The following is a 26,499-nucleotide window of genomic DNA, read 5'->3' as shown; positions in this document are numbered from 1 at the left end:
CCTGTCCTACAGTAACCCTCTGCAGCCTTTTGTATTACCTCGAGGGCTCTACCGCCTTCATCGGAGGTCTTGTCATCATGGATGCTGGTAGCCTCCTCTTCAAGCCAAACGATTACACAGCTCGCTTTGGCAAATATCTCGGCCATAAACTGGACCTGGCTACCCCGCTCATCTAAATCAGTCTGATTGATGCATACAGCATCTATCCATATCACGCGTTCGATAAAGCGATCTCGAAGATGTAATAACGCCGCATAGAGATTCGTTGTCACGGATAAGCAGCCATCATCGAGGAAAATAGAGTAAGGCTTTTCTGGGGAGCCCCATACATACGACAGGGCCTCGTACCGGTGGGTCCCTACCACATAGCTGTGGAGAGGATAGTCAAACAGTTGACATTGTATTGGAGCATGTTTATCCTGATGTGGCAGCAGTCGGAGTAAGCGGATATAGCCTTCCGGTAGAGGAGAATAAAGGTATATTGGTGGACTAGAGAGTACGATTTCCATATTTTCAGAAGCGATATGTACAGTGAATGATCTTGTGAAGAAATATCTGGGAAACAGGTACAAATTCCAGCTGCTGGTGGGTAATTGATGTGTGAATCTCCATAAGCGCCGTCACCCCACCATCGGGTATTGACCTGCATACGAGCACTCAGCCTTGTAAGATTCACCTCATTTCACCCCTCATCTTCTGTTTCCTGGGATATCAATCATGTTATTATTATTTGTTTGTTGAGTAGTATATCTCGGTGGATAGTCGGCGTGGTTCCATCCTGTCCATATACCTATTCCGGTGCCCTTCCGCGACTACACTGGATAGTCCTAGGTATGATTTGATGAGAACTTCCCAGATAATGCTTCATAACGATATGCAATATAAAAGAAATGTAGCTGGACGTGTGATCTTCCAGGATCAATCAATCAGAATTCCATCAACTAATTAGTGTCTAACAATTGGCTTCCTAGTTGTGCACTTGCTGGTGACGCAGAATCTCCACCGAGCGCCAAACTGTCATACCCGGTACATAGAAGAAAGATAATAAGTGGAAGTTATAGGATCACCAATTAAACGTACTGTGTACGGTGCATCGCCCTTGTAACTACTACTCAACTGCGTTCGGGGCCGTCTGTCTCGTGATTATTGCTTGAAACCCTAATCCCGACAATAATGAACAGGCTTTCCTGCAAAAAGGCTATCCCCACCTACACCGTATGTGTCTTAGATCGCCTCGCACACCCCAATATAGTGTCTAAGCTGTATAGAAAGGAGATGAGTGCCAGTCGCGGTCGGCAAGCATTGTAGAGCTTCATGCCAAGAGCGTAGGGACTGGATGGAGCTGCTCCAGGGAATCAAGTAAGTGCGATGACAAAATCATACAAGCAGATAGGGCGTCATCAAGAGACAAAAAGGACATGATCGCCGAGGATCTTCAGACCAAAGACTCATTGGATACGGTTCAATATGCATATCCTTGGATCCGAGCTCGGGTAGAGACCACGGTAGTTAAGCAAAGGCAGGACGGAAATATCTTTGGTCAAACCAGATTACTTCCTAATACACGGGTAAAATCGCGGAAGGTGTTAGATCGGGGTATCATTGCATCAATAATGTCATGATGATCAGCAGCTGCAAGAGTTTCATGATTGACGTTGAAGATCATTGAATTCCAATCATACGATTTCCGATCATGCCACACTAAATCACATCACTGACTCTCCACAATTATAACCAGAGATATAAGAATACTCTCCCCAACCCCATTAAGAACTCTAATTTCCCCAAGATTTCCATTTCCACCGTGAACAAGTTTTACCCCATACGTACATCCAAAGATGGATACTTCCACCACCCCGTCCGCACCACAGCGCCCGCACTTCAAGCGGCCTGTTTACATTCCTCCTGTCAAGGGCAATATTGGTAAATGGTATATTTCACTTATTCCCTACTTTATTCATCATAGAAAGAAGAAAAGGTACTAACATATCCTGAATCCAGGTACCTCCCAACCATGGGGATGATAGCCCTCGGTAAACCTCTCCTCTCTTCACCTCAACAAAACCCCTCAAAAACATCTATCTAACAATTCAATCCCAGGCTTCGGCGTCTACAATTACTACAACGCCCCCACTCCTGCCTACGACCCCGAGGAAGCAGAACGTCTCCACCGCAACAAAGCCTTGATGGATGCATACGGAGACAAAGAGACCTTACAAGATATCGAGCGCGCGTTCGCTCTCTACGAGATTCAGTAATCTCTGACTGTCTCGACGAATGATCATGATCTCGGACTGGTTCTGATAGGATAGGATACTGCATTTGTGGAGTTTGGGTGCTTGGATTGTAGCGATGATTTTGGTTTATTTATGTTATTATTTTATTTAACGTGAGATCTGGGATCTTGGCTGTATGCTGGCATATGAGTTAATTATATTTTTTTTTATCTGATATGGTCTTGTGTGCTCTAAGTGAATGAAGTAGTGTTGTCAGTCTTGGTGCTGTGATCTGTCGAATCGACAGTTTGGTAACCTTTGCTTTGTACTGCTGCAACCCTCAGGCCATTGGTTATGCTGGTCTCGTAATACATTAGGTCAGGGTACCCTTAGACTCTTCTGATTGGGTAGTATTACAGCTTTGCTGTGGCTGTTCGGAGTTTATTCGTCGCCTGGTCATGCAACGTCGCAACAAGAACAAGACATCCCTCATGCACAGGTAACAAATACCACTCTACTATTTATCCAGGACATTAAGTAGTAAACTGCATCTCCGGACAAAGCTAGCTAGGTCTCAACCCTAGGCCCCGTGAAATTCCTCCGTCCATCCACAATCCACTGCACAACCGACACCAGGACGATAATCCCGAATGCAACGATACAGTAATCTACATCTGTCAGCATACACACTAGATAGAACTAGAGAATTCCCTGGATATACATACTCATGCTACTCCCCGTCACCGGCCGAGAAGGAGGGAACAGAAACAAGACAGTCGTCAGAACGATATAAGACAGGGAGATCTACGATACACACACCATTAGTTGACACCATATCTATCACTCAGACCGGAATAGAAGCTATGACAACTTACAATATCAATTACCCATCCGATAGCATTCGGGATCTGGAACTTCCGATCGGGTAATGTTTTCCGTCCGCGGAGGCAGTTGACAGCGATCGGCATGGCGTAGGATAGATCCAGTGCTACGACGGAGGATGAGACGATGGCGTTGAAGGCACTTTCTTGTTAGTTGGGTATTCTATTGTTGATGTTGTAGATAGAACCTACCTTGAAGACCCAAGGAAGATCAGACCGAATATTATAACGACTAATGTGGTCAATGCCAGTGCATTCAGAGGTAGTCCGAGTCTCTGGTGGACATGGGCGAAGAATCGCGATGCGGGGAGACCACCGTCCCTTGCTTAAGTTAGTAGGTCTTCCTTTTCAAAGAACCAGTATATGTGACTCACCGAGCGAATGCAAAAATCATCCGACTACTCGTCGTCATCACGCTGAGTGTGGCGAAGACCAGACAAACGAGAGGTAACCTATCTCGTTAGTTCATACTGTCGATTCAAATGGTACAAAGTAAACATACATGAGCAGACATATCGCGCCGGCAGTATTTTGGGTCGCGTGGAGAAGAATCTGCAGCAGAGGCCCTGCTTTTGAGCTCACCACGTCGGTGATGTCGCCTGCGACGAAGAGCAGGACGATCAGAAAGACGGAGCCGGTGAAGGTACCAATTCCGACACAGGTTAACATGACTTTGGGTCCTTTGACGGATGGATTCGGGATTTCTGTGTTTCAATGAGGGTTAGTCTGGTCTCGTGATGTGTGTCGGATTTGCTGACCTTCGATCATGTGGACCACAGCATCCTGGAATGATTAGCATTATGATGGATTACCAGTTAGATTCGACATACGAATGCAGTGACACCCAATCCTCCTTGTAGGAGCTAAAGAATTAGTATGTTTCGTTCTCAAATGAGTCTGGATGGAGACAAACCCCCAGTAACCATGCCACGCCATCAGGCCCTATTAATCATTAGCGACATTCTGTCTCTCAGGTGTTGCAAACTCACAGCCAGTTTGGTTCACAAAGTCGCAGAATACGAAGCTATCTCATTAGCTAATGCATCTCAGTCTGAGAGGATACTCACTAGGCAGAGTTATAGTCTGGAGAAGCGCACGCCAGCACAGTGATAGAAACCAGAACAAAGCCGCCAATCGACCAAGTAACTACCACATTTAGAACCGAGCGTATACAGTTTCAGGGCATACATACAAGCGCCACGGTAGATGAGTGGTAGCACAGAATTCATGAACGCGTTAATCACGAACGCGCCCAATGTGATACCCACGTAAATGAGAAACTGCTGCCATCGCTGCCATTCAAAGTCCTAGCCACATTCAGTGTGAAATATGTAACAAAGAAAAGGAAACCTACCGGATATACCGCGGAGACTACTCCCGCAATCAACTGGCTTGAAAGAAGGGAGTTGGTGGCCACCAGCGCAACCTATAGAGTCAACTTCGCTCCTAGCCTGATTTCCACCGGGGCACTTACCCAACCCGCGACATTAACCCAGCCGGTAATCCAAGACAAGATCGGAACCCATTGCGGCCAAGATACTGTCTTGTTTAACATGCGGAAACCTAATGCATTGGGCCAACATACCAACTGACGACATTAGTGAGACGATCGTATGCAAGGGATAGACTACTCACCAGCTACCCAATGATATTGTCCACCCGCCCTACAGATACACTCGCAGGTAAGCCCCCGGTTCTCCCTCGTATTTCTTCGTTTGTTCTTTTTGCTTCTTTGATTGCCAAGAAACTCACGTTGGGAATGCCGAGAGAAATTCAGCCAGGGATGCTGCGATGCACAGATTGCAAGTGCCAGCTGTTACCAGACCTACAACCGTAAGCGATATTCGACAGTGTTGGATTGAGATACTCACCCCAAATTACACTAGTACTACCACCCGATGTCAAACTTATGGATAAACTCGCAGAGAGGGCCGTCCAAGACTATAGTTCGTTAGTGAGGACTTAATCCGGGTGGCTTTAACATTTACATTAAGCACCGCGAAAGCCAAACCAAGCATAGAACTAAACACGAATCAGCATTTTAGCCGATAAGCCAGATCCTTGGGTCAGCTTACAGGGTGGAAAAGTTCCGATGCAATTCCGGCTTATGGCCCATACGAGCCAGCTGCGCATCGTCTTCCGGTACGTATTCAACCTTTGATTCCTCCATGGCGGTCGATGAAAGTATGTTTGGGAGAAAGTGTGGTGGATCCATACTTGCAGAATTGACAGTATTAATATCTAATTATTGTTCCTTGGTTTATTGAGAAGCCAAGATGGAAACGGAATGTCCAACCTCGGATGCGGGGAAGTTAAGCTAGGGCTTGCCGACTTGATTGATTTAATTTGGTCCTGATAAAGGACGAGTCATCTCGCTGCAGCGATGTATCTGATTTGCCAGCTAGCACTTAAGGTGGGCCCCATCCAAGGGGTTATGGATCAAAGCAAAGAGTTAGCTCTTATTAAACTAATTAACCCACTATTTAAGCATCCTAACTGGCCACGCCAAATGCTTATCAACCCTCCCACATGACAAGAGGTTCGATCCGCCTGGACTTACCCATCTCGTGCTAAACTTCCTGACCACCAGCCCAAACGTCTACTAACTAGTCCGATTAGCATGCCAAGACTGTCCTGCTGATCACTGGCCGCTGCAAATCGCCTCACTGGCGATCTGGTGAGCTGGTGCAGAGATAACCCATTGTACCAGTCACTGAACGCCAAGCGAAGGTCATGTACCAGATATGACTTGCCCAGTGCAGCCCAGTAGTGAATACAAAAGCTCTGCGTAGCGCTCCTGTATTCCGTTTAGAACCAAACATCGTGTAAGCTTTAGACAAGATGCATTTCACGTTTTCAATATGTTCGAGTCTCTTACTGGTCACCGGAACCATAAAGTCGGCCTTCGCTCATGTCGCACAACCTCCACCCGGGGAAAGGATATGCACGGAAACCACAGTGGCGATCTTGTAAGATAATAATAACCTTTTTGTGGTGTCGCAGGGGTCTAACGTAACCCAGAGGAGGCGGGATGGCCGGTATCACGGCAGCAGTAAGTGGTATCATCGAGGCTGTCAAGCCCCAGAAAGGAAAAATAGGATAATTATTCATGGATTTATGTGACTAGCAAGCTTTGTCAAACGCATCGATTCACGACTTTCTCATTCTCGAGTATCGAAATACTATTGGCGGGCGCGTATGGAGTACGGACTTTGGTCAGGACAAGAATGGGAAGCCCTACGTGATAGAATTTGGTGCGAATTGGGTATGACTCCATACATACAGTCTATCAGAAGCTAGAAGATAGGCTTGCTAAGCTATAAGCGCAGTTACATGGAGTTGGGACAAGTAGGGCAGGTAAGCGCCCATATTCTATGTGTTTGGTCTTTACTAACTTCAGGAAGAAAACCCACTCGTAACACTAGTACGGGACAGCATTTCTCCTCGCTTTCAATATATAACTGACAGAATCCTATCTTGACAGGCCAATAAGCACGGACTCAAAAACACACCGGACAATTCCAGCTCCGTCCTGACATATGACGAGACCGGCTACAATGACTACCAAGATCTGTTAAACACTTTCAGCGACGTGAAAGATGTGGCCTACAGAGACGCGGGACAGATGTTATTAGACAATATTCAAGATAATAATGCGCGTACAGGATTTGCCATGGCGGGCTGGAATCCCCCACAGAACGATATGAAGGCACAAGCAGTGGAATGGTGGAATTGGGGTACGAAGCGCATGGGAGGACAAGACTTCGCAGCAAACCCTGACTAACCAATAATTGACAGACTGCGAATGCGCAGCCAGCCCCGACGCCAGCTCATTCATTTTCGGAGTAGCCGCCGAGAATCTCACGTTCAACCAGTTTGGTGAAAATAACCACATGGTCGTGGATCCTCGCGGATATAGTACCATCATCGAACGCGAGGCGTCGACCTTCCTCCATAAAGAGGTCCAAGACCGTCGGCTCTGGCTCAACACCCAAGTGACCGGTATTGAATACTCTAAAAAAGGTGTCAAAATCACCAACAGCGATGGCAGCTGTGTCAGCGCAGCATATGCCATTTGCACGTTTTCTCTAGGCGTACTGCAGAACGACGTCGTACAGTTCCACCCGGCTTTGCCCAAATGGAAACAAACTGCTATTCAGAAATTCAGCATGGGGACATACACCAAGATCTTTCTGCAGTTTGATGAGGCATTCTGGCCGACCGATACGCAATTTTTCTTATATGCGTCGCCTACCACACGCGGGTACTACCCGATATTCCAATCGCTTTCGAAAGACGGCTTCATGCCTGAGTCTAACATCCTGTTCGTTACTGTCGTAGAAGAGCAGGCATATCGAGTAGAGAGACAGTCCAACGAGCAAACCAAAGACGAAGTTCTCGCTGTCCTCCGCGAGATGTTTCCCGATAAACAAATACCCGAGCCCACCGCATTCATATATCCTCGATGGAACAACGAGCCATGGGCGTACGGCAGCTACTCCAACTGGCCCGTGGGAACCACGTTAGAAATGCACCAGAATCTACGCGCCAACGTAGACCGGCTGTGGTTCGCCGGAGAGGCAACCAGCGCACCTTATTTCGGATTTTTGCACGGTGCGTGGTTTGAGGGCCTCGAGGCGGGCGAGCAAATCGCTGCGATGTTGCAGGATAAATGCTCGAATACTCATGACGAAGCTATCTGCGGAGATCGCACCCATTATGATGTGTTGCATGGCACGACGCCAATAGATGCGTATACCATCATCAATGGGTGGTCGGTTAACAGTACAGATCTATAATCAGGGCTGGACCCATACCTACATGACGTGATAAAGCATGGTAAGGCTATAATTTGTTGTTCAATAACTGGTTTATTCATATAAAGACAGGTTGTGTCCAGAATAATAAGATAAACATTGGTAATGTCATTAGGTTAGTCCAGGAACTTCACATACCATTTATAAAGCTTAATATATTATTTATATTTGGAAACTCTTCATCACAGCAACTGGGCGGCTGGCCTAATGGTAAGGCGCTAGATTTCGGCTCTAGAGATTGCAGGTTCGATCCCTGCGTCGCTCGGCTTTCCTTTTTTCTTCCACCATCTTTTTGTTTCTTTTGCTTTCACCACTTTTTCTTATATTTTTCTTGCAATCTGCTTCTTGTTCCTTCTTTTTTATCAATTTCTCTATTTTCTATTTCTTCTTGTACCTTAATTTTCAGTAGATGGTTCAATATAAAGCACTCCTCCTCCTCGGTTCAGAACTCATCGATACCTTCTAACTCCGCGGTCGGATAATATATATCGCCACAGTATATTTTGGTTCATAGATTGCAATTACTACCCAACTTTCTTTTCTTAAACATCTCCTGTCTCTTCATCGTCTTGCTTTACAATTTGTTATTTCCACCTCGGTTCCCCTTCTTTATTTACAATTTTTTTTTAAATAATAAATTTCCATCCCTCATGCTTGTCTCTCCATTTAATTTAGGATTCAAAATCTAGGTTCATATTGGTACTGTGTAACTTACCGCCTTACATCGGTTTACCCCTCTGGGACTAGACCCAAGAACTGCCGGCAACCACTAAGTTATCTGAGTGCAGAAGGCGGTAAGGAAGCGTCTTCGATGTATACATCTGAACTTGTCGACAATCTTGCAGCAAGATAAAGATGATAACAACCATTATTAAAGGTTTGGATATGCCGTAGTGTCATTATACATACCATAGCTGCGTCTGTCCGAGAGAAGCTAAGTTACTGGTCGGCTTGGTGCCACCGTCCTTGCCATGCATCATCCTCGTTTGTAGCATCATTGTTATTCAATGCTTAAGCGATGGCTGTTAAGCTGGTACAACGCAATTTGATAATGGGAGGTTTCTACAGACATATCCTGACATACTAGACATTGATGCCCCGATACATGGCAGGACCTTCACAGACACTAAACCTGACAATCAGTATCTGTCGCTACCAGTCGACCAAAACCATATGGCTGCTGAGTCGCGCCTTGGACACTTTATCCCTGATAGTATCCATCCATTCATACATAATTACATTAACCTCATAGCACACATATACAGACATATACATAAACTCATATAAATTACTACCACCCATACAACCCCTACAACCCCCCTGCCACAGCAACACAGCAACACCCAAGAAAAAAAAGGCTCACTACCTCCCATTAACACTAGGACTAGAATACCTCCCATGAAAAACATGATACTCCGTCGTAACCGAAATCCCCGCATGATCATCCACCGGCGGACAAGCCGCATCCTTGACCAACTCATCCTCAGAATCATGTCTCGACAGCCCCGTCGGCGTACCATGGCCATCCGTAACGACGTTCGAGGCCACCGACGCCGTCACCTTATTCAGGGGTCCCTGTTTCGCTGGACCGTTGGAGTGGGAGAGCTCGTATGCTCGGCTGCTGTTGTTGTAGTAGGTCCCGCTGCGAGACTTCGAACCAAAAAAAAGGGTCCGGAGGACGGGGAGGGAGTTGGCGATTATGGCGATTGCGGTTTCGATCATTGAGACCGTGCAGGTTATCATTTGTTTGTTTTGCCAGGCGAAGATTGCGCGGATTACTGTTTTTTTTTGAGTTGGTTAGTTCGGGGTTGAGTTCTTTGAGTTGGGGTTGGAAGGGGAGTTTGGGGAGGGAAGGACGTACTGCTTGTGATGACGACGAGGATACCCAAGAGGAAGATGGACATAACACCGAGCTTTTGTTTGAAAGGCATGCGGATTCGGAGGACTTGGGAGATTGGGAGACAGATGACTGGCGTGGTTGTTAGTTTATTGTAGGGTTGCATGGTTGGTCATGGGTAACTCACTGATTACATCACTGAAGATGTTGACTGTTGTTGGTGGAATTGACGTTAGTGAGGGTTTCTTATGTGAAAGAGTGTGTAGGCTGCGACAACGTACACAAAATGGTGATCCAGTAATTGACCCGGGTCTGTTTATTGGAACATGCCCCTGTGTATTGTTAGCTTGCGCCCATCTACCGGTGTTCATATTGGGAAAAGCGCACGGTCCGGGTTATCCATATCCCAAATGCGGTCGACAGGAAAGCACTTGAAGATGATGTTGAGGAAGATAGTGAGCCACGTAGCGGCAAGCAAGGCGAGGACAACATTGTAGATTCGTTGGTAGTGGGTTCGATCCGCCAGACGTTTGTAGAAGCAAACCTGCATGCACAACTAGTTAGTCAACAGCCCTTTTCTCCATCTGGTCAAGAATGCGAAAGGGTACGAACCATGCCAGCCTTGATCAACCACAGAGAAGTCACATAAAGAGTAGACCCTGGAATGATCATCTATAACCAACGGTCAGCGTGCGATGCGACAAATCCGTTATCCAAGCTGCACTAACCTTCATCATATTGACCATATCCGACTTTGACGCATTGGCCATGTCCGTCATGCCTAAACAGCAAAGAACTATCAGAACCCTTGCCATGCATCTCCCAGCGCAACCACAACTTACCCCAATTGAACATGAAATGCTGAATGATCAGATCACCGATCAAACACAGACAGGCCGCCGCGACGAGGTAGTCGTCGACGTAAAACTTGCTGAACCTCCGCCATCGCACAACTAATCGTGTAACGAAAAAAGCACAAGCGACAACCGTACAGATGTACCATCCGACCTATAATATACGCGACAAAGTGATCGTCAGTTCACCGGTTGCCCGTGCCGATCAATTGCGGAAGAGGGAAATAAAAAAGCACATACCACCTGTCCGACTCCCGGGTGAGCCATGGGGACGATCTGCAGTCGTTCCCACCGTTATGAACGAGCGAACGAGGGACCGACTGCCATTTAAACAGCCGGAACGAGTGAATACCGTTTGGGCGGCAAAAGGGAGCGAAGGGACCTTCAATTGTAAGGTTAGTGTGCGAAAGACAGAAATTTTAACAATGCCAACCTTGATAATATGGACCTGTTTTTGCGACCTCCATTACAGGTTGTGGAATCTTGCCTGCGGACAGGGAATCGATTCCTCTCTCCCACTGGTCCAGATAGCATGGGTCGATAGAGAAATCTAACGATGGCGAAGCTTATTCCTAGACAGTGCTGGAGCCTGCTAGGGAATCGCCGGCGCTATTGGGCAGGCATGGGGATGTATTTTCCACGAGCGAGTGGCATGCTTGGAAGGGCCTAATAGTCTGCTTAAACTTCCACGGTTCCGACATCTCGGGAGGCTGGATGGAGTGGAGATGTTTCCACTCAAAGTATGTCTGGTTTACCGGATGCGGACAGTGCCGGAAGCATAGGGCTTGGATCATGAAATCACTACCCTACTCCAAATCTCCAACCTGAGACGCGAGGTTACATAGCCTCCGAGATGTGCTGTGATTTCGGAACGCATTTAATTTCCCTTTTCTCGGCGCCTTACAAACCAGCCAACGACACTATTCTCTATGTCTGAGTCTTACAAATACACTTCTTGCCCTGCACAGATCTGCATCATGAGAGTCAAATATTAGCTCATGGGATAAATCTAATAGGTCCCAACCGGGCTATGTATACACGATAGTGCGACATGGAGATATTTACGATATAGGAAGAGGCGACCGACACTAGAAACCAACAGAAAGGAGGCAATCTAGAGACAGGAGAAAACACGAAAACAGTTAGATCAAGCGAGTTCAACACACCAATGCAGGGACAACGATCGATCTGGATGGAGCGCTATTCTAGAAATTCCATATGCCGAGGCCCCAAGACAGAGACTAGGCAGTCAAGAATAAATGGGAAAACTTCGGCATAATGACTTCTGGTACGGAGTACAACTGTCCCGTTAACCTGCTAGGTTTTTCTTTTCCTACCCGGATCCTTTCCGAGTCTGCCGCCGAGTAATCCAATTTATAGTTTTAGTTAAGGTCTCTATGCTACATTGTAAAGGATTTCTTGAAGCTATTTCCAAATATATACACGGGAACAAGGTGGTTGAACTTTGAACAAAGTTAGGGTTAGCTAGGGGTGCTACCCTACCGACGACCAAAAAATGTTTTCAATAACGAATCGTCCGTGATTCTGGAGCGATTGGTCCTTTGCCCCACCATCTAACGTCCAATTGATCGCTAGCTCGAGGTGAAGATCCATTCCTAAAGTGGAACACGTGGCGCTGTACCTGAATCGATCCTTCTACACGAGATTCTTCATGCACGATTTTTCTTAGCGTGAATGTAGAAAAGGTCTGGTCCTCTGGTCTGCCTGAGGATCAGGCAATCCTTCGTATTGGTATCCACCTGCGTGGGAAATTTGATATGGAGTAAGACGCGCAAATACCGATAGTACTGATGTTTTAATTTATTATTGACAATTAATTAAACCTGTGAAATGGGTATATGTCTATTAATGCTTTATGCTAATGTCTAATTGCCGATGATAAGAAATTTAGGAGGACTCGGCCAGGGTGACCGGGTTCTGGACCACGGGGTACTTGGGGATGTTGGGATTGAACACGGACTGGCACCGGGCGTTGTAATCGCCGGTACTTCCGATTTCAATGGCCAGCTCGTTGCCAGGAACTCCGAGCTTCGCCAAGGGTCCGTTGGTGGGCTTGGCTTGGTCCCAGCCCGGTCCAGCGCTGGGGTTCTTGATCCAGGCAACAAACCAGTTATTCATGTAATCAGCCAACGCCTGCTCCGCCTCTGTAACGTCGGTCAGTTTCGAGAAACACTCATTGCCTCCGTGGAAGAATGGCACTTCGCTTCCGTGCGATGCGCCGATTCCTGGGATGCCAATGACGTTGTCGTAGTCACCGAACCAACGGTACACCCAGGTAGGCTGCTCGTTCGCACGGACGTCGATCAAGTAGTCAGTGGGACAGAAGAATCGAGCGTCTCCGTACGAGGCACCGCTCATGAGGGACACCGTTTCATAGTCCGAGGCGTTGTAGGCGGCCAGGAGCTCGTCATCAGGCACGTGAGCCATGTCGGCATCGAAGGTGTTAATCCATTGGGAGAAATTGGTGTTCTCACTGGAGTAAACCATACCGAAGAGCTTGCCCTCCTGGTCGGAGTTGCCGACGATCAAGGGAAGCGACTTGGGGTAGTTGCCAGCCGCGAAGCGCGACTTGTAGTCAGAGAAGCGGGTGATGTTGTCCACGATCGGAGAGAACCAGGTGTTGGAGGTCGAATTGAAGTAGGACGTCTGGATCGAGTACACATCCACTTCACGAAGACAATCCAGGGTAGGGTTGCTGGAGTCACAGCTGAGTGTAACACCGGCGGCTTCAATGTCCTGAGCCACTTGAGTCAAGGCGACGCCGGCAGGGGCGATGGCGGGCCCCGACTCGGCATTGGCGGACATTTCGATCGCACCCGCCAGGAATGTCTCGGGATGATTCCACAAGTAATGATCAACCTACATCGCGATCAAATTAGCCACCGGGACAATCTTCCGCGTCGAATGGCCATTGGAACCGAAGGATTTGTGAATTACTTACATGAACAGCGCCGGAGGAGTGACCACCTAAAACAATGCGGGTCTTATCGCCACCAAATCCTGCAATGATGTTAACGCATAACCAAGGGACAAGAATGCTTTCTACATACCTCTGATGTTGTCGTAAACCCACTGCAAGGCCATCTCGACATCGAGAATGCCAAAGTTCTGCGATTGGCCTTCGAGCTCGGGAGCGTAGGGAGAAGCATAAATGCTCTCACGGTAGTTAACGTTCACGTAGATCACATCCTTGCGAGCGAAGTTGTATCCTTGCCACTGAGCATTGCTGTTGCCACCAGTAACCATTGCACCGCCATAGATGTAGACAAAGACCTGTGCATTTGTTAGCCAATCCTCTATAGAAGTCCCGGTGAAAATATGAGGAACTCACGGGAAGGTTAGAGCCATTCTGAGGGGTCCAGATCTGTAGAAAACGATTTGGTCAGTATTCAATAGTAGCAAACAATATAAATACAGGATAAAATACATTCAGGTTCAAGCAGTCCTCGCCCTGAGCAACGATGGCGCTGCCGGACATAGCCTGCGCACAGGAAGGGCCATAGGAGGTCGCATCGAATTCAGCCGTGGCGGACTTGCCCAAGCTCTGAGGAGCCTTCCACCGATTCTCACCAGCAGTCGACTGCGCAAAAGGGATTCCCAGGAAAACATTGGTGCCGTTCTCCACAAATCCCTTGACAAGACCTTGCTCGGTCAAGACCGAGGGCGTGCCTTGGAAAGTGGCACCAGCGCGGCCCTCCAAAAGAGCGACAGCAGTGACAGCAAGGCAGGCTGCCCGCTCAAGAAGATCCCAGATGACGCCCATGGTGAAATCCCTTCAAGAAAGGAGTATATGGTGAACCGAAGAGGAGAAATAAGGGGATGAAGAAAATCCGCGGCTATTTAAACTAGACTCTTAATTTTATTTTATGCTTTCGGGACCCGTCCGGAAGAAGAAATCCACGTTTGGCCTCCTTAACCCTAGTTCGATTTCGAATCCTACCGTTCTTTTCCTCCGATTCTCCATTCTGCTTTACCCAAGGGAGTCCCACAGAAACTTTTTGACATCGGCTAATCGATTGTCTCAGCCACGTGGTAGCGATAAACTGGGCCTTGATCTAATGAATTATAGTGCTTGGCCATCGGGTCCCACCCTCGGAGAAGAAAAGCCGTTCGCTAGCCACTGGTTGGTTTTTTCGGCAGTGCCATCATTAGCAAATATTTTCTACAGGCGCGCTTCTCATTCTTTTTTGTGGTTTCTAGCGCCAACTCCCTCGTGGCGATATGGATCTGTTGGTGTGGATCTCGCGCTTTCTCTCGACGCCTCTCTCGACGCCTCTTCGTGTTTATCGATTTTTTTGCCCCTCCACTAACTATCATTCCGGCTGTTATGAGGAGCCAACACGTAATAAAAACACGGTAGAGAAACGTGTGTGTTCTTTCGGATACTCCAACACAACCCTAAGTCCCTTCATGCCCTTCATGTTTGATGTAAGCCTCACCTGTTTTGCCCTCTTCTTTTGAATCAATTCTATGCATAGATGCCCTTATCTTCATACCGACAATCGTACATAATTTCGCACCCAACATAGAACAAGTAGCCCACGCAACCAAAAGTCATCAATAATGTAAAAGCACAGCATAAAAGAACATACCAAGCCAACTTAATCAGGAACCTTCTGCATGACATTTTCCTCCGAGTAGATCCGCACGTGGGAATCGGAAGCAAAAGTGGAGCTTGAAGACTTGAACCATGGAGCCTGGAACAAGCAGGATCTATTGAAAGTGTTGGTAGTGCACATCCAAGGATTCATTTCGCACTAGACGGATTCGAGTGTTGTCGGGTTGCCTATTTGGAATATTGTGTAGAACTTTCTCTCCATTATAAGTGGGACGTGGATTTTCCAAGGCGTTATGGGGTATACGTAGTGGCACCGTGCGAGCGCGCTATACGGGACGTCGGTCTTACCTATTGTAGGAATATTGACGAGGCGGGCATAGTTCTAGAAGCATGTTTGTGTGTAGGGATTAAGATGCGAGATTATTCTTGGTTGGAGTACTTGTTTGCGTGGGCTACTGGTGAAATCTTAGGGGAATCACCTCTTTTGTGAGAAGTATGGGGAAGTTATATGGAAATGTACTCTGTAGCGGCCTGCTATGCATATGACTCGTAAGATTATAGATTTATTGTTCCGTTTCTGATATGCCAATGGCTCCAAACGTTCTTGCAGAAAGTGAACCATGGAAGCAAGCAACTGGAAAAGCTTTGTGGGGAAATTGAGTAATTGACATGGATACATTTTTGTACCTCGATTTTCTTATAGTAGTAGTAGGGATGGTGGGAGATCATAAGTGCATCGTGGTAAATAACTGGTAATTGACCATCCTGTGTTTCCCATGTCCTTCATACAGAATATGTACAGGCAAAGCTGCCTCAACTAGTTATATACAAGCGCTGGTATCACAGCAAGTCCCCTTGACTCGAGGCAGGACGATTTCCCATAGTCATCAGACGCAATCACTGTGATTGATAGAACATGACCAGTGACCAAGTCCCATTTGCCGGCTGCTTCCAGACCTTTCCATCGATAGTGGTTGTCAAGGTTCCGTTTGCCATGAAGATGTTAGTCATAGCATCAATCTCCAGATGGAACCCACCGGGACTGGTCTTCTTGCTTCCGGTCACTTGTCCGGTAGACGTAAGGTCGGAAAACCAGTCGACCTTGTTTATTGTCATGGATGCGACAGTATTGGTGAATCTTTCAGACCCTGCGATAACATGCAACCCATCATCGGAATAGTTGCGATAGGTGACTGCGATAGTTTTGATCGCTGCTGGAATGGTCTTGTCATGAATGATTGACACAGAAGCTGAGCCTGACACCTCTCCCTTCAAGGTGTAATTTCCTTCAGCTGGAAAGGGACGGTCTGGTAGAGCACTCTCGGGCACGTATGGAACACCCCAGGGAACTTCATCAGAGACAGGAGCAACGGGTTCAAGATCGAGCGGCTCGCGGCTGGTCAGGTGAGCAAGCATCAGGCGGGTGACACGACCACCTGGTTCAGTGGAGTTAGGGCAAGGCAGCGGGTTCTGTCCGCCACAAGAAGGAGAAACAACCAGGTTCTCGAAGTATGCTATGCGCGTGCCGTCGTGGGACCACTTTGGATCTGCCCCGGCGTTCCAGTTAGGGTCGTTGATGCTTCCCGGGCTGCCGTCACCGTCCCCGTTGATTTGCTGGCCATAGTAGTCTCCACGGTCCCCATCGTGGTCCAGGAGCCAAGGTCGGAAAAATCGCCGAGGGCCGTTGTTGCGAGTAGAGGATGCGACCGTAGTAGCTATCAGGTCGATGATCGGTGGAATACCGCGCATGCCGGCCATGAACATCTGTCGACCGGTCCCTCGGGTATCGAGGATAACTTGCCACTTGTCGTCGGGAGAGACATCCATCGGATCGACATACTCGGGGTGATCTGTAATCCGACGGACCTTTCCGGTTGTCAGGTCGGCAGCGAATACGTCGATGTTGCATGACTCGACAGGGTTGCCGATATATGTGACTTCTTTGCCACGTCCGGTAAATCCTCGAAGCTCACCGACGGCAATAGCCGATCGGTTAAACAATAACTCGTTGCCTTTTGCGCTGATAGGCTGTGGGCTGTCCGGGTTATAGAGTCTGGTAACGTTAACCAGATCATATCGGGCTGAGCGAGGTTCGCCAGTCTTCGGGGCTGGGTTAAACTGCAGTCGACTAAAGTAGCCAAACTGTCCTAGTTGACCATTAGAGAACGTGAAGGAGTTGAACCCTAAGTGCACATTGTCCGGATGTAGGCGCAATTCTCGTATATTCCCTCCGGAACCTGAGCCATCTGCCTTGACATTCCAGCGGATTGGGTAGATATGCACTTTATCCGGTGTACAGTCTGAACTTGAAAGCAGCGCCGAGCCACAATCAACGATGTTGGTCCCAATCAAGGCCCTCTTGCCATCCAAAAACGCCTGAGGATATGGCGAAAGTTCTGTGCTGCCGACCTTGTTTTCTTCCGGCACGCCGCAGGTAATACACTTCCATGGGTCACCACTAGGAAAGTTGGTCCCATCAGCCTTTATCAGAGTCAAATGGGTACCATTATAAATGCTAGCCGGATCTGGAGCTGCTGGAGCCCCTGAGAAGTTTAAGCTGACAAGGACATGATTGTTGTCAGGAAGGAAATTTCCACTCTGAATCTGGGAGGATTTGAGTAGACAACCGGTCCTGTGAGGGCTAATTTCGGGAGTACAAGAGCCCTCCTTACTGTCGGCGACAGGAGGCAAGGGAAGCTCGGTGACGACAATAGGCTCTGGTACGGGTGGTTTTAGGATCTGTTGACTGGTGTCTCTGTTGACATGGTGTACCCCAGCAACAGTAGAAACGACGCCCAGAAAAGCAGTGGTACTTGCGACAACATGCATTTTGGACGATGCGATGGATGTTGAACACCAAAGTGGAGGAAGAGCTGACCTCCATTTTTATAATCTGCGATGTGGAAACGATCGGTTACCACTTCTTCCGCTCAACAGGGGTCTGATCCACAGTGGAAACCTCTTCTCTAGGATCTAAGTATAAAGATAGCAGATGAGTTCGGCTACCCCGGGTTCTGAGTGGTCGATCATTGCTGTATGTGGCTAAGGAGGTCTATCGTATCCGTATTCTTTTCCTATCATGGCGGGCGTCCGTATTCTATACTGAAAAAGGCAGCGTTTACGCAGGCGAAATATCTGGCAAACAAGAAACACTCTTATGATCTGCAGGATTGTCGTCGGTTCATTTCTGACATACGCAGCAGTGCTCCCTTGTAGGAGCAGTGCTAGATTAATTTCAATATGGCTCAGCACTTTTAAGGCATGTAGGCCGACGTGCAGACGCCAACTCCATATAGCTTCCGCATCTGGCGATAGATTGAAACGCTTCCAATATAATGTCTTACCGTATATCTTCACATGCTTTGGATTTCTCCGGAATGATGTTAACTCTACGGCAGTTGATCCCTCGTTCACCTAACCAAGAAGAAGTCTTACAGCCAAAGTGCCTGGTGCCAACCGAGGTTGCATTGTGTTTATCTCCTGTGTCATGCAACGGCAGGGCCTGGGAAATAGTGGCAAGGATTTATTTCGGTTGTAGCCCGCTAGGCATAGAATGCCAGCTTGCCTGACCCAAGGCACAATGGATGAGGTAATGAGTAATGATCTGTTGAGATGACTGTTCATCCCGGATAGTTCTGAGACATCGCTGACATGGGTTCTCGTCATTTAATCTTATAATTGAAGGGTACGGGAATTGGGAGGGTTTCTTTGTGGTAAATTGTATTTTTATTACTAATAATATAAAAGTATAGCCTATATGCACTCCATATAGATAAACTTCCTCATATGACTTTTGGGTCCCCAGAGGAACAGGATTAACTCATTCTAATGCCAGTATTTTCGGATCGGCTCCTGTATGAGCTGCCATGCCTGCTCCATCGCTTGCACTACATCCTCAGGAAGAGGTCCTTTCTCTGAATCAGCCAAATTACCTTCTAATTGCTTGACACTGCTCGCTCCGATGATCAAGGCATCGCCGTGCTTTTTATCCAAGACAGAGTGGTGTACCAGCCAACGGTAAGCGCACTCAGCAACGGTGAGACCATGTTTTTGAGCAGCTGCTTGAATAATCTCTAGTGCCGCGAATGTCGTCTTGTTCCAGTAGCGGTCATTCATCGTAGAGCTTTGCTTATTGTTGGGATCGTACCGTGCACCGGCGTCAAAGGAGGTCGTCTCAAGATTGTAACGACCGGTAAGTAGGCCACCTGCCAAGGGTTGAAAGCCATATAGAGCAATATTGTAATGACGAAGGCAGGGAAGCAACTCAGCCTCAATCGCTCGGTGAAGGGGGTTGTAGATGCCTTGGTAGACTGAGGGACGAATCCAACCATGACGGCCGCAAATTTCACACATCTGGGCGACTTCCCAGGACATGAAATTACTGATTCCAAGACGTTTGAATTTTCCTTCACGATGTAATTTGTCCACCTCTTGCATTGAGACTTCGAGCGGTGTGTTGCGGTCCGGCGCGTGAAGGTACCAGAGGTCCACACTGTCCGTCTTTAGCGCTTCAAGACTTCGGTTGAGTGCTCGTCGCAGATCTTCAGCTCCGAGCGTGTAAGCATCGGGAATTGCCCCGTAGTTTGCTGTTGGATATACTTTCGTGTGTATGCGTAAGTTCCTCTCCTGCCAACGACTTTCCCCGAGGAGAGATTCAGAGGTGCCGTTGCCGTAGGCGCGGGAAGTGTCGATGTCGCTGTGTCCATGTCGTTGGAAGACATCTAGAACGTCTTTAACTTCTTCAGGCGTGGTTTGTCGGCAGCCATCTAGCCCTAATACACCGCTAATATTCAGTCATTCGGTTGATGCACGGGCGTGATAACGTACCTGCTTGGCCGACGGTCATGGCCCCAAAGATGATATTAACATTGGTGGATGCCATTGCACTGTTGTTAATAACAATGAGGTCTTCGTACACGAGTATAGATTAATCGAATATCTCTAACAACAATAGTGAGTACAAATGGGCAATCCCCTTATATACCCCCGATGGTTCTCCCGCATAACTCCGGGCAAATCTTTAATTCCGTTAATTAAACCAGTATGCAGACCTTCTCTGGATATGACCGAGATAGATATACAACCATGCTCCACCAGGGAGACATACTTCCGAAACCCTGTATATATGAAAAATTGAGGTTGTGGGTCGATAGCAATTAAAATGGTCAGCAATTTGCAGCTGTCGGACTTTACACCGGATTTAAAATTCGCCTCTTCGCAGTTAAGAAGTCAACCAAAACCCGTGCTACTACCATAGAACCAAGTATCATCGTTCATAACTATTTCCATATTATAAAAATATGTCTGACTCTACAGCACCATCCCTACCGCCTCCCCGCCGAGTCGTGACTGGCCACAACCCTAACGGCCAGGCAACAGTAGCCTTCGACTCCCACCTTACCCCCCAGCCTGTGGGAGGTAACAACTTGACGATACTGTGGTCAACGAGCGAGCATCCCGCAAACGTCAATGGCTCCGAAGATGCAGCACTATCACCGCGGAGTTGGCCTCCCACAGGCACTGGGGTCTCCGCTTATGATATTCCCCCAAAAGCAGAGGGAGTGTTCCATCGCTCTATCACGCTCGACTACGTGATAGTGGGCAAAGGAAGCGTTGTTTTGAGCCTGGACGATGGCTCGCAAGTAACGTTGAACGAGGGCGATATGGTCGTTCAGCGAGCTACGATGCATAGCTGGAGCAACACAACCGACCAGTGGGCACGCATCTACGGAATGATGATCCCGGCGCAGGCGCCTGTTGTGAATGGGAAGGAACTCAAGGAGGATTGGCCTTTTTGAGATTCTTGCCAGTTTTTCTTAGAGGTGTTTGGTACATCGCCTGAGAAATAAGTGCGGCAATGAGTTTCTCCTGTGTCACTGGGACAACTCGATTGATTTCAGACACTGAGTGAAAAGCTTGTATCTCTCAATTTGGTACCTTTCGCTACATTTGTTTTGGAGTGCATCCAATCTGTGTTTTACGGGCCAGCTGGGTTATTTTCGATGAGCTTTGCAGTACTATCATTCGCTTGGCGTCATCTGTCAAAGGCTTTTATACTCGGTTTCTGTGTTATCACCTTTTGCTGTTGGTAGATTGTACCATAAAACATGGATTATTAGCAATAACACTAGCCCAATGCACAAGACACTACTTCAACTGACTAGTACACATATATGAAATCCTCATTCTTGAGATCCGTTGTGTCTGAAAACCCCTTATCCTCAGCTTGGTTCTGCTGAGGAACAGCATTGACATCCTCGAGTTCAACCGCCTTACCCACCTTCTCCTTCCTCAGCATAGATTCGTCCACCACCTGGGCTGATTTGCCGAGATCCAGTCTCCGCTGAGCATGCTTCCGATTCAGGTAGATGAGGTACAGATTCGTCAGACTAGAAGAGTAAGCTTCTGCGTCCTGCATGTAATCGCTAAACCAGAGACTTACATAGCAAACACGCCGACAATGATGAATAAGATCAGGTTCGAGATCAATCCCGGACGGTACAATGGCGCTTGTGATGTTGAGTATAGTTGGGGACCGATTACCTGGGCATGATCAGTATGAAGATTCTCGATGAAAGAGAAGGCAATGAAGGGGAGCGTACATTCCCGGCGCACATTCCAATCAATACAACCGCGGAGGTACATTTTCGCTTTGTATCTCCGGCGGTATTTTGTGCTTCCCATGCATATACTAGGGGAGTGATACCTGCCAGGAAGGATACCTATTCTAATATTAGCCATGTCGAGAGACATTGACCGGGATGAAGAAAGAAGTCTATTTACCAAATAGTACCCGAAAAGAAGAACCCCCTTCTGCTCCCGGGGTACAACAATCATCAACAATGTCCCGATAGCAGACACAATTGCGAACCCAACAATGACGAGTCCCTTGCGCTGGAACCGGGTAGCCAGCCAGCCTCCGCCTACGATGGCGATGACCTGGATTACGCCAAAGGGGATGTTGAAGAGAATGGTCTCGAATGAACCGTATCCGAAGGATTTGATGATAAGGTTGCCGAATGTGCTGATACCACCACTTGGGATTCTGGATGGTGTTAGTTTTGACATTACTTTGTTAATGACTAGGCATGGACTCAATAAGGATTATCACGTACGAGATGGCCACGATCAGGAAAAACCAACACCAGGTTTTCATATCATAGAGCGTCTCCCAGACGTGGTCCCAGCGCCATTCGCGGGAGACAACGCCCATCTGGTTTGCGCGGAGGCGCTCTACAGCGATGATCTTTTCACGGTGGTTGAGACACTTGGCTTCCATGGGTGAGTCTGGCATGAAGATGAGGACGACGAGAGAAAAGGCGACAGTAAGTAGACCGCAGAACATGAAGATAATCTGGCATGGTTTAGCCGATATAATTCATGCTAGGTAGACGGTATCGGGCTTACCTGATAGGAATAGAGCGTGTTGCTGTGGATATGACCCAATCCATATGTGAAAAGACTTCCGACCTGTCAAATTCTTTGTGAGTGATAGTTCACTGATCTGTGAAATGGGGACAGAAACGTACGACGAACGTCACGCCGTTCATTCCATTCCAATAGGCCGTCCGTAGAGTCTGTTCGCCTCGTCTCCACCACATCTGCGTTACGGCCACACATGAAGGCGCTGTTGTGTCTTGTTAGAACCTGATCCCAGACAACAAGTTACCACTCCATGCTCGGTAGCAACATACCTATCATCGCTTCGAACGCCCCCAAGGTAAACCTCAGCCCAAGCAGACTAGGAAAGTCCGTACACGCGGCCATGATAGCCAAAGAGCTCCCCCACAAGAATATCGCCGTTCCGATCAGTTTTCCTGTGGGAAGCTTGACAAGCAGCAGCGCTGCCACAGGTTGCATGACCAGCTGGGCCAAATAAAGAATCGATCCGAGCCATGAGTACTGCTGTCCATGGAGATTCGTGTCCTCAACTAGCCCAAAAATGGAGACATAGGAGAGCGTGGATTTGTCGAGTTGTTGGAAGAAGTACGCGCCCAGAAGCAGGGGTAGCAGACGGCGATCAATTCGTTTAAGAACACCCTTCTCTTCTTCTGGCGTGAAGGTCCGTTCACCCTCGTCGACCTCAGCAAGGAACCGCGCTGCCTTTTCCTTGCCCTGGTTACGAGGCCCTTGGGGGTCTTCGACCGTGGTGATATCGTCATGTGGTGTTTCTGCTGGACCTGCCATGATGACTAGTAAATGTACCTGTGGGGAATGACATTATCCTGGGGAAGAGTGCATTTATTCTGGCTTCGGATTATAATATCCCGATACGAAGGAGGTAGTTATTGATGGCAATCAACGCAATGACAGCAATGACCGGCCTGCTTTCTGATCAAAAGACCAGTGGAACTCTACCCCAGACCCCAGACCCCAGATTTCCCCGCATCATGTGCTGATTTCCGATTCATGGAAAAATTATGTATTTAGCCTGATCGAAGTCTGTGCGGGGAGTGTAGATCGATCACCTCGGGGCATTGCAAACCGAGGACTTAAAAACAGCTATACCATCCTTGATTCCAGATTCCAGTTCATTGACACATTTTCTTCGTCCAGGTTGTAACCGATACAGTCAACACCATGACCAAGGCAGAGTCCAAGATGAAAAAATATGCCTTAATCGGAACCGGCGGCCGCGCCATGTTCTTCTATACAGCCATCGTGCGCGACTTCGGCAGCACCGCCCAGCTGGTCGCTTTCTGCGACACGAACAACACTCGCCTGGCCTACGCAAACAGTCGCATCGAGGCACTAGGCCACAGTGCCGTTCCTACATATCTAGCCCAGGACTTTGACCGCATGATCGACGAGACTCGCCCGGACGAAATCATCGTGACCACCATCGACCGCACGCACCACAAGTACATCATCCGCGCCTTAGAACGTGGCTGCAATGTCGTCACCGAGAAACCAATGACGATTGATGCGCCGCGGTGTCGACAGATCATCGATGCCGTTGACCGCACCCAGGGACAGGTGCGAGTTACCTTTAACTATCGGTATGCACCGCATAATACCAAGATCGCGGAGCTGTTGAACTCGGGGGCGATCGGAGATGTGAACTCCGTGCACTTTGAGTGGATGTTGAATACCTCGCATGGTGCGGACTATTTCCGTCGTTGGCATCGGGATAAGCGGAACAGTGGAGGGTTGTTGGTGCATAAGTCTACGCATCACTTTGATCTGGTTAACTTCTGGTTGCGGACGAAGCCAGAGACGGTGGTTGCCATGGGTGATTTGCGATTTTATGGGAAGGAGAATGCTGAGCGTCGGGGTGAAACAAAATTTTACTCTCGTGCCCGTGGTAGTGATGTGGCGAAGGAGGATCCTTTTGCTCTGGACTTGGAGAGCAATGAGCAGCTTAAGGCCCTGTACGCGGATGCTGAATGGGAGGATGGGTACTATCGGGATCAGAGTGTGTTTGGAGATGGCATCAATATTGAGGATACCATGGGGGTGATGGTGCGGTATCAGACCGGAGCGGTGTTGACATACAGTCTCACTGCGTATGCGCCCTGGGAAGGGTTCCGGGTGAACTTCAATGGGAGCAAGGGTAGACTGGAGGTTGAGGTGGTGGAGCAGTCGTATGTGAACTCTGGAGGAGAGCAAGCCTTGGAGGGCGCGCTGGAGAGTCGGACCATTCTCCTGCGGCCCTTGTTGGGCAAGCCTGTGGAAATCGAGGTTCCAACGGGCGAAGGGGGTCATGGCGGTGGTGACCCCCAATTGCTACAAGATCTCTTTGGCACCCGATCCTCAGATCCGCTGAACAGAGCTGCGTCACATCTTGATGGGGCATGGTCAATTGCGACGGGCATTGCGGCGAATGAGTCCATGCGCACCGGGCAGGTGGTACGTGTAAATGAGGTGCTGCAGTTGTAAAATGAGTTACTACAGCTGTGTATCGATTTGTAACACCTTGATAGACGGAAGTGTCAGCTCATGAAATTGTTTCTCAGCTATCATGACATTCAAAGCATGAACGAGTCTACAATGGCAATGTGCCATCTCAAATAGAATCTATCAATCAGTCAGACAACGTAAGTGTTTGGAATAAAAAACCAAGGAGATCAACCAAAGTGCTAGAACACACCTTTTGGACGATGATGTGTGGCTATTTTGAGCCGACGATATTGTATCTCTAATACGGAATTGTATCGCAGCACAGTCATATGTAAAGTGGACTATACTTAGGTGCGCTAGTAATACGAACTTGATTTGCTCTGCTAGGTAGGCTTTCTGTCAACCAACAAACGGGTCTAGACGGCCGCCTGCCCTACGCAGCTGACATATACCCAGCATTTAAGCCACATAGTCAATTAGTTAGAAGGAATCAAACCTTATGGAGTATTAGTTCTCCTAGTTTAGTTTTAGGTCTAGATTAGAGTGGTATAGGCTCCCCGCTGGACCTAACCTGAACAGTTGGAGTAGGTTTGTAGGTACCTGATGCTCGCTATAGCTCTTGCAGGGCCCTAATTGGCCTAAGAAAGACAGACTCCAGTCCGGGCTTACTGGACTAGCAGAAGATGGTAAACTCATTTATGAGGTACTCGTTTGATGCAGTGCTCTTGGCTGGTCGCCAGATTATGCCCTTGACCAGAAACCAGAAACCAAAAATCGAAAATCAAAATTTCAAAATAATATCGGAAGAAATTGAATCCACAAGAATAAAATGAATAGCAACCATACTTTATATAATTATCGTCTTCCACCATCCTTTCCCTATGACCGAATACTGAGGCATCGGTGTTTTACAGAACGAGATGCAAACCCGAAACAAGAGTCTCGGTATGTGGCACCGCATGTGGCTCTTTTTCTTGCTGGGCACTACCAACTCTAGGAAAATTGTTGGAAATGTCGACCACCAGTGGCTGGGGAATGGAACTAGGGATAATCCATATATCGTATCCTGGCCCGCACATGATGCCTTGAATGGCCGCAACTATGGTACGTTGAGAAAGGTCAGCATCATAGCCCTTTCAGGACTGTCAACTCTCTCAGTCGCCTTTGCATCAAGTACTTATTCAATATAGGGATGTTCCTCTGCTTTATGAGGCATCACACCCGTACTACGTCCAGTCTATTGCTAGTCAGAACCACACGGTCTCCACTGACCTGGTATTCTATCTGCTCCCAATAATCAATGCATCATCAACCCTCGGACGTCTGGTTCCGGGCTACCTTTCTCAAATCGTGGGATCTTTCAACGACTTAGTGCCATTCTCTGTCATATCTGGTGGTCTGATACTTTGCCTACTCGCAGTGCACTCCCAGGGGGCCTTGTTGGTATTTTGTGTTCTGTACGGGTGCTTCTCGGG

General features: G+C 48.0%; 11 protein-coding genes and 1 non-coding gene across 12 annotated transcripts; 4 read left to right on the top strand and 8 right to left on the bottom strand.

Moving 5' to 3' along the window:
• Positions 1-3,247: 3,247 nt before the first annotated feature.
• AO090009000548 (uncharacterized protein) lies at positions 3,248-3,766 on the bottom strand (the record flags this gene model as incomplete). The annotated part of the gene is made up of 4 exons (XM_023235733.1): positions 3,248-3,260; positions 3,290-3,418; positions 3,472-3,549; positions 3,600-3,766. 4 exons carry the CDS (start codon positions 3,764-3,766, stop codon positions 3,248-3,250), a joined length of 387 nt encoding a protein of 128 aa, XP_023088699.1.
• Positions 3,767-4,163: 397 nt separating this feature from the next.
• On the bottom strand, positions 4,164-4,652 carry AO090009000547 (uncharacterized protein; the record flags this gene model as incomplete). Its single annotated transcript, XM_003189006.2, has 4 exons — positions 4,164-4,243; positions 4,290-4,404; positions 4,452-4,523; positions 4,572-4,652. The coding sequence occupies 4 exons, from the start codon at positions 4,650-4,652 to the stop codon at positions 4,164-4,166; spliced, it is 348 nt and encodes a 115-aa protein (XP_003189054.2).
• A 1,778-nt stretch (positions 4,653-6,430) lies between these two features.
• On the top strand, positions 6,431-7,896 carry AO090009000545 (putative flavin containing polyamine oxidase; the record flags this gene model as incomplete). Its single annotated transcript, XM_023235722.1, has 4 exons — positions 6,431-6,454; positions 6,498-6,521; positions 6,582-6,834; positions 6,896-7,896. The coding sequence occupies 4 exons, from the start codon at positions 6,431-6,433 to the stop codon at positions 7,894-7,896; spliced, it is 1,302 nt and encodes a 433-aa protein (XP_023088698.1).
• A 211-nt stretch (positions 7,897-8,107) lies between these two features.
• Positions 8,108-8,179, top strand: AO090009t00013. The gene has a single exon. It is a non-coding gene; the product is annotated as a tRNA-Arg (tRNA).
• Positions 8,180-9,276: 1,097 nt separating this feature from the next.
• AO090009000544 (uncharacterized protein) lies at positions 9,277-10,243 on the bottom strand (the record flags this gene model as incomplete). The annotated part of the gene is made up of 4 exons (XM_023235716.1): positions 9,277-9,692; positions 9,776-9,883; positions 9,939-10,083; positions 10,139-10,243. 4 exons carry the CDS (start codon positions 10,241-10,243, stop codon positions 9,277-9,279), a joined length of 774 nt encoding a protein of 257 aa, XP_023088697.1.
• A 2,270-nt stretch (positions 10,244-12,513) lies between these two features.
• On the bottom strand, positions 12,514-13,431 carry AO090009000542 (uncharacterized protein; the record flags this gene model as incomplete). Its single annotated transcript, XM_023235710.1, has 1 exon — positions 12,514-13,431. The coding sequence occupies one exon, from the start codon at positions 13,429-13,431 to the stop codon at positions 12,514-12,516; it is 918 nt and encodes a 305-aa protein (XP_023088696.1).
• Positions 13,432-13,501: 70 nt separating this feature from the next.
• AO090009000541 (uncharacterized protein) lies at positions 13,502-14,389 on the bottom strand (the record flags this gene model as incomplete). The annotated part of the gene is made up of 4 exons (XM_023235704.1): positions 13,502-13,593; positions 13,677-13,899; positions 13,958-13,990; positions 14,054-14,389. 4 exons carry the CDS (start codon positions 14,387-14,389, stop codon positions 13,502-13,504), a joined length of 684 nt encoding a protein of 227 aa, XP_023088695.1.
• Positions 14,390-16,081: 1,692 nt separating this feature from the next.
• AO090009000539 (uncharacterized protein) lies at positions 16,082-18,013 on the bottom strand (the record flags this gene model as incomplete). The annotated part of the gene is made up of 1 exon (XM_001816930.3): positions 16,082-18,013. The coding sequence occupies one exon, from the start codon at positions 18,011-18,013 to the stop codon at positions 16,082-16,084; it is 1,932 nt and encodes a 643-aa protein (XP_001816982.1).
• Positions 18,014-19,009: 996 nt separating this feature from the next.
• On the bottom strand, positions 19,010-20,066 carry AO090009000538 (aldo/keto reductase family protein; the record flags this gene model as incomplete). The annotated part of the gene is made up of 2 exons (XM_023235691.1): positions 19,010-19,905; positions 20,012-20,066. 2 exons carry the CDS (start codon positions 20,064-20,066, stop codon positions 19,010-19,012), a joined length of 951 nt encoding a protein of 316 aa, XP_023088694.1.
• Positions 20,067-20,484: 418 nt separating this feature from the next.
• Positions 20,485-20,982, top strand: AO090009000537 (cupin domain-containing protein; the record flags this gene model as incomplete). The annotated part of the gene is made up of 1 exon (XM_001816928.1): positions 20,485-20,982. The coding sequence occupies one exon, from the start codon at positions 20,485-20,487 to the stop codon at positions 20,980-20,982; it is 498 nt and encodes a 165-aa protein (XP_001816980.1).
• A 362-nt stretch (positions 20,983-21,344) lies between these two features.
• On the bottom strand, positions 21,345-23,371 carry AO090009000536 (putative MFS transporter; the record flags this gene model as incomplete). The annotated part of the gene is made up of 8 exons (XM_001816927.1): positions 21,345-21,573; positions 21,627-21,727; positions 21,787-21,906; positions 21,968-22,229; positions 22,300-22,538; positions 22,592-22,654; positions 22,714-22,811; positions 22,879-23,371. The coding sequence occupies 8 exons, from the start codon at positions 23,369-23,371 to the stop codon at positions 21,345-21,347; spliced, it is 1,605 nt and encodes a 534-aa protein (XP_001816979.1).
• Positions 23,372-23,764: 393 nt separating this feature from the next.
• AO090009000535 (Gfo/Idh/MocA family protein) lies at positions 23,765-25,063 on the top strand (the record flags this gene model as incomplete). Its single annotated transcript, XM_001816926.1, has 1 exon — positions 23,765-25,063. One exon carries the CDS (start codon positions 23,765-23,767, stop codon positions 25,061-25,063), a length of 1,299 nt encoding a protein of 432 aa, XP_001816978.1.
• Positions 25,064-26,499: the final 1,436 nt, after the last annotated feature.

The sequence above is a fragment of the Aspergillus oryzae genome, chromosome 1, assembly GCF_000184455.2.
Source record: "Aspergillus oryzae RIB40 DNA, chromosome 1".
Classification (NCBI taxonomy): domain Eukaryota; kingdom Fungi; phylum Ascomycota; class Eurotiomycetes; order Eurotiales; family Aspergillaceae; genus Aspergillus; species Aspergillus oryzae.
Note: the sequence above shows the minus strand (reverse complement) of the source record. Positions and strands in the feature narration are given on the sequence as shown.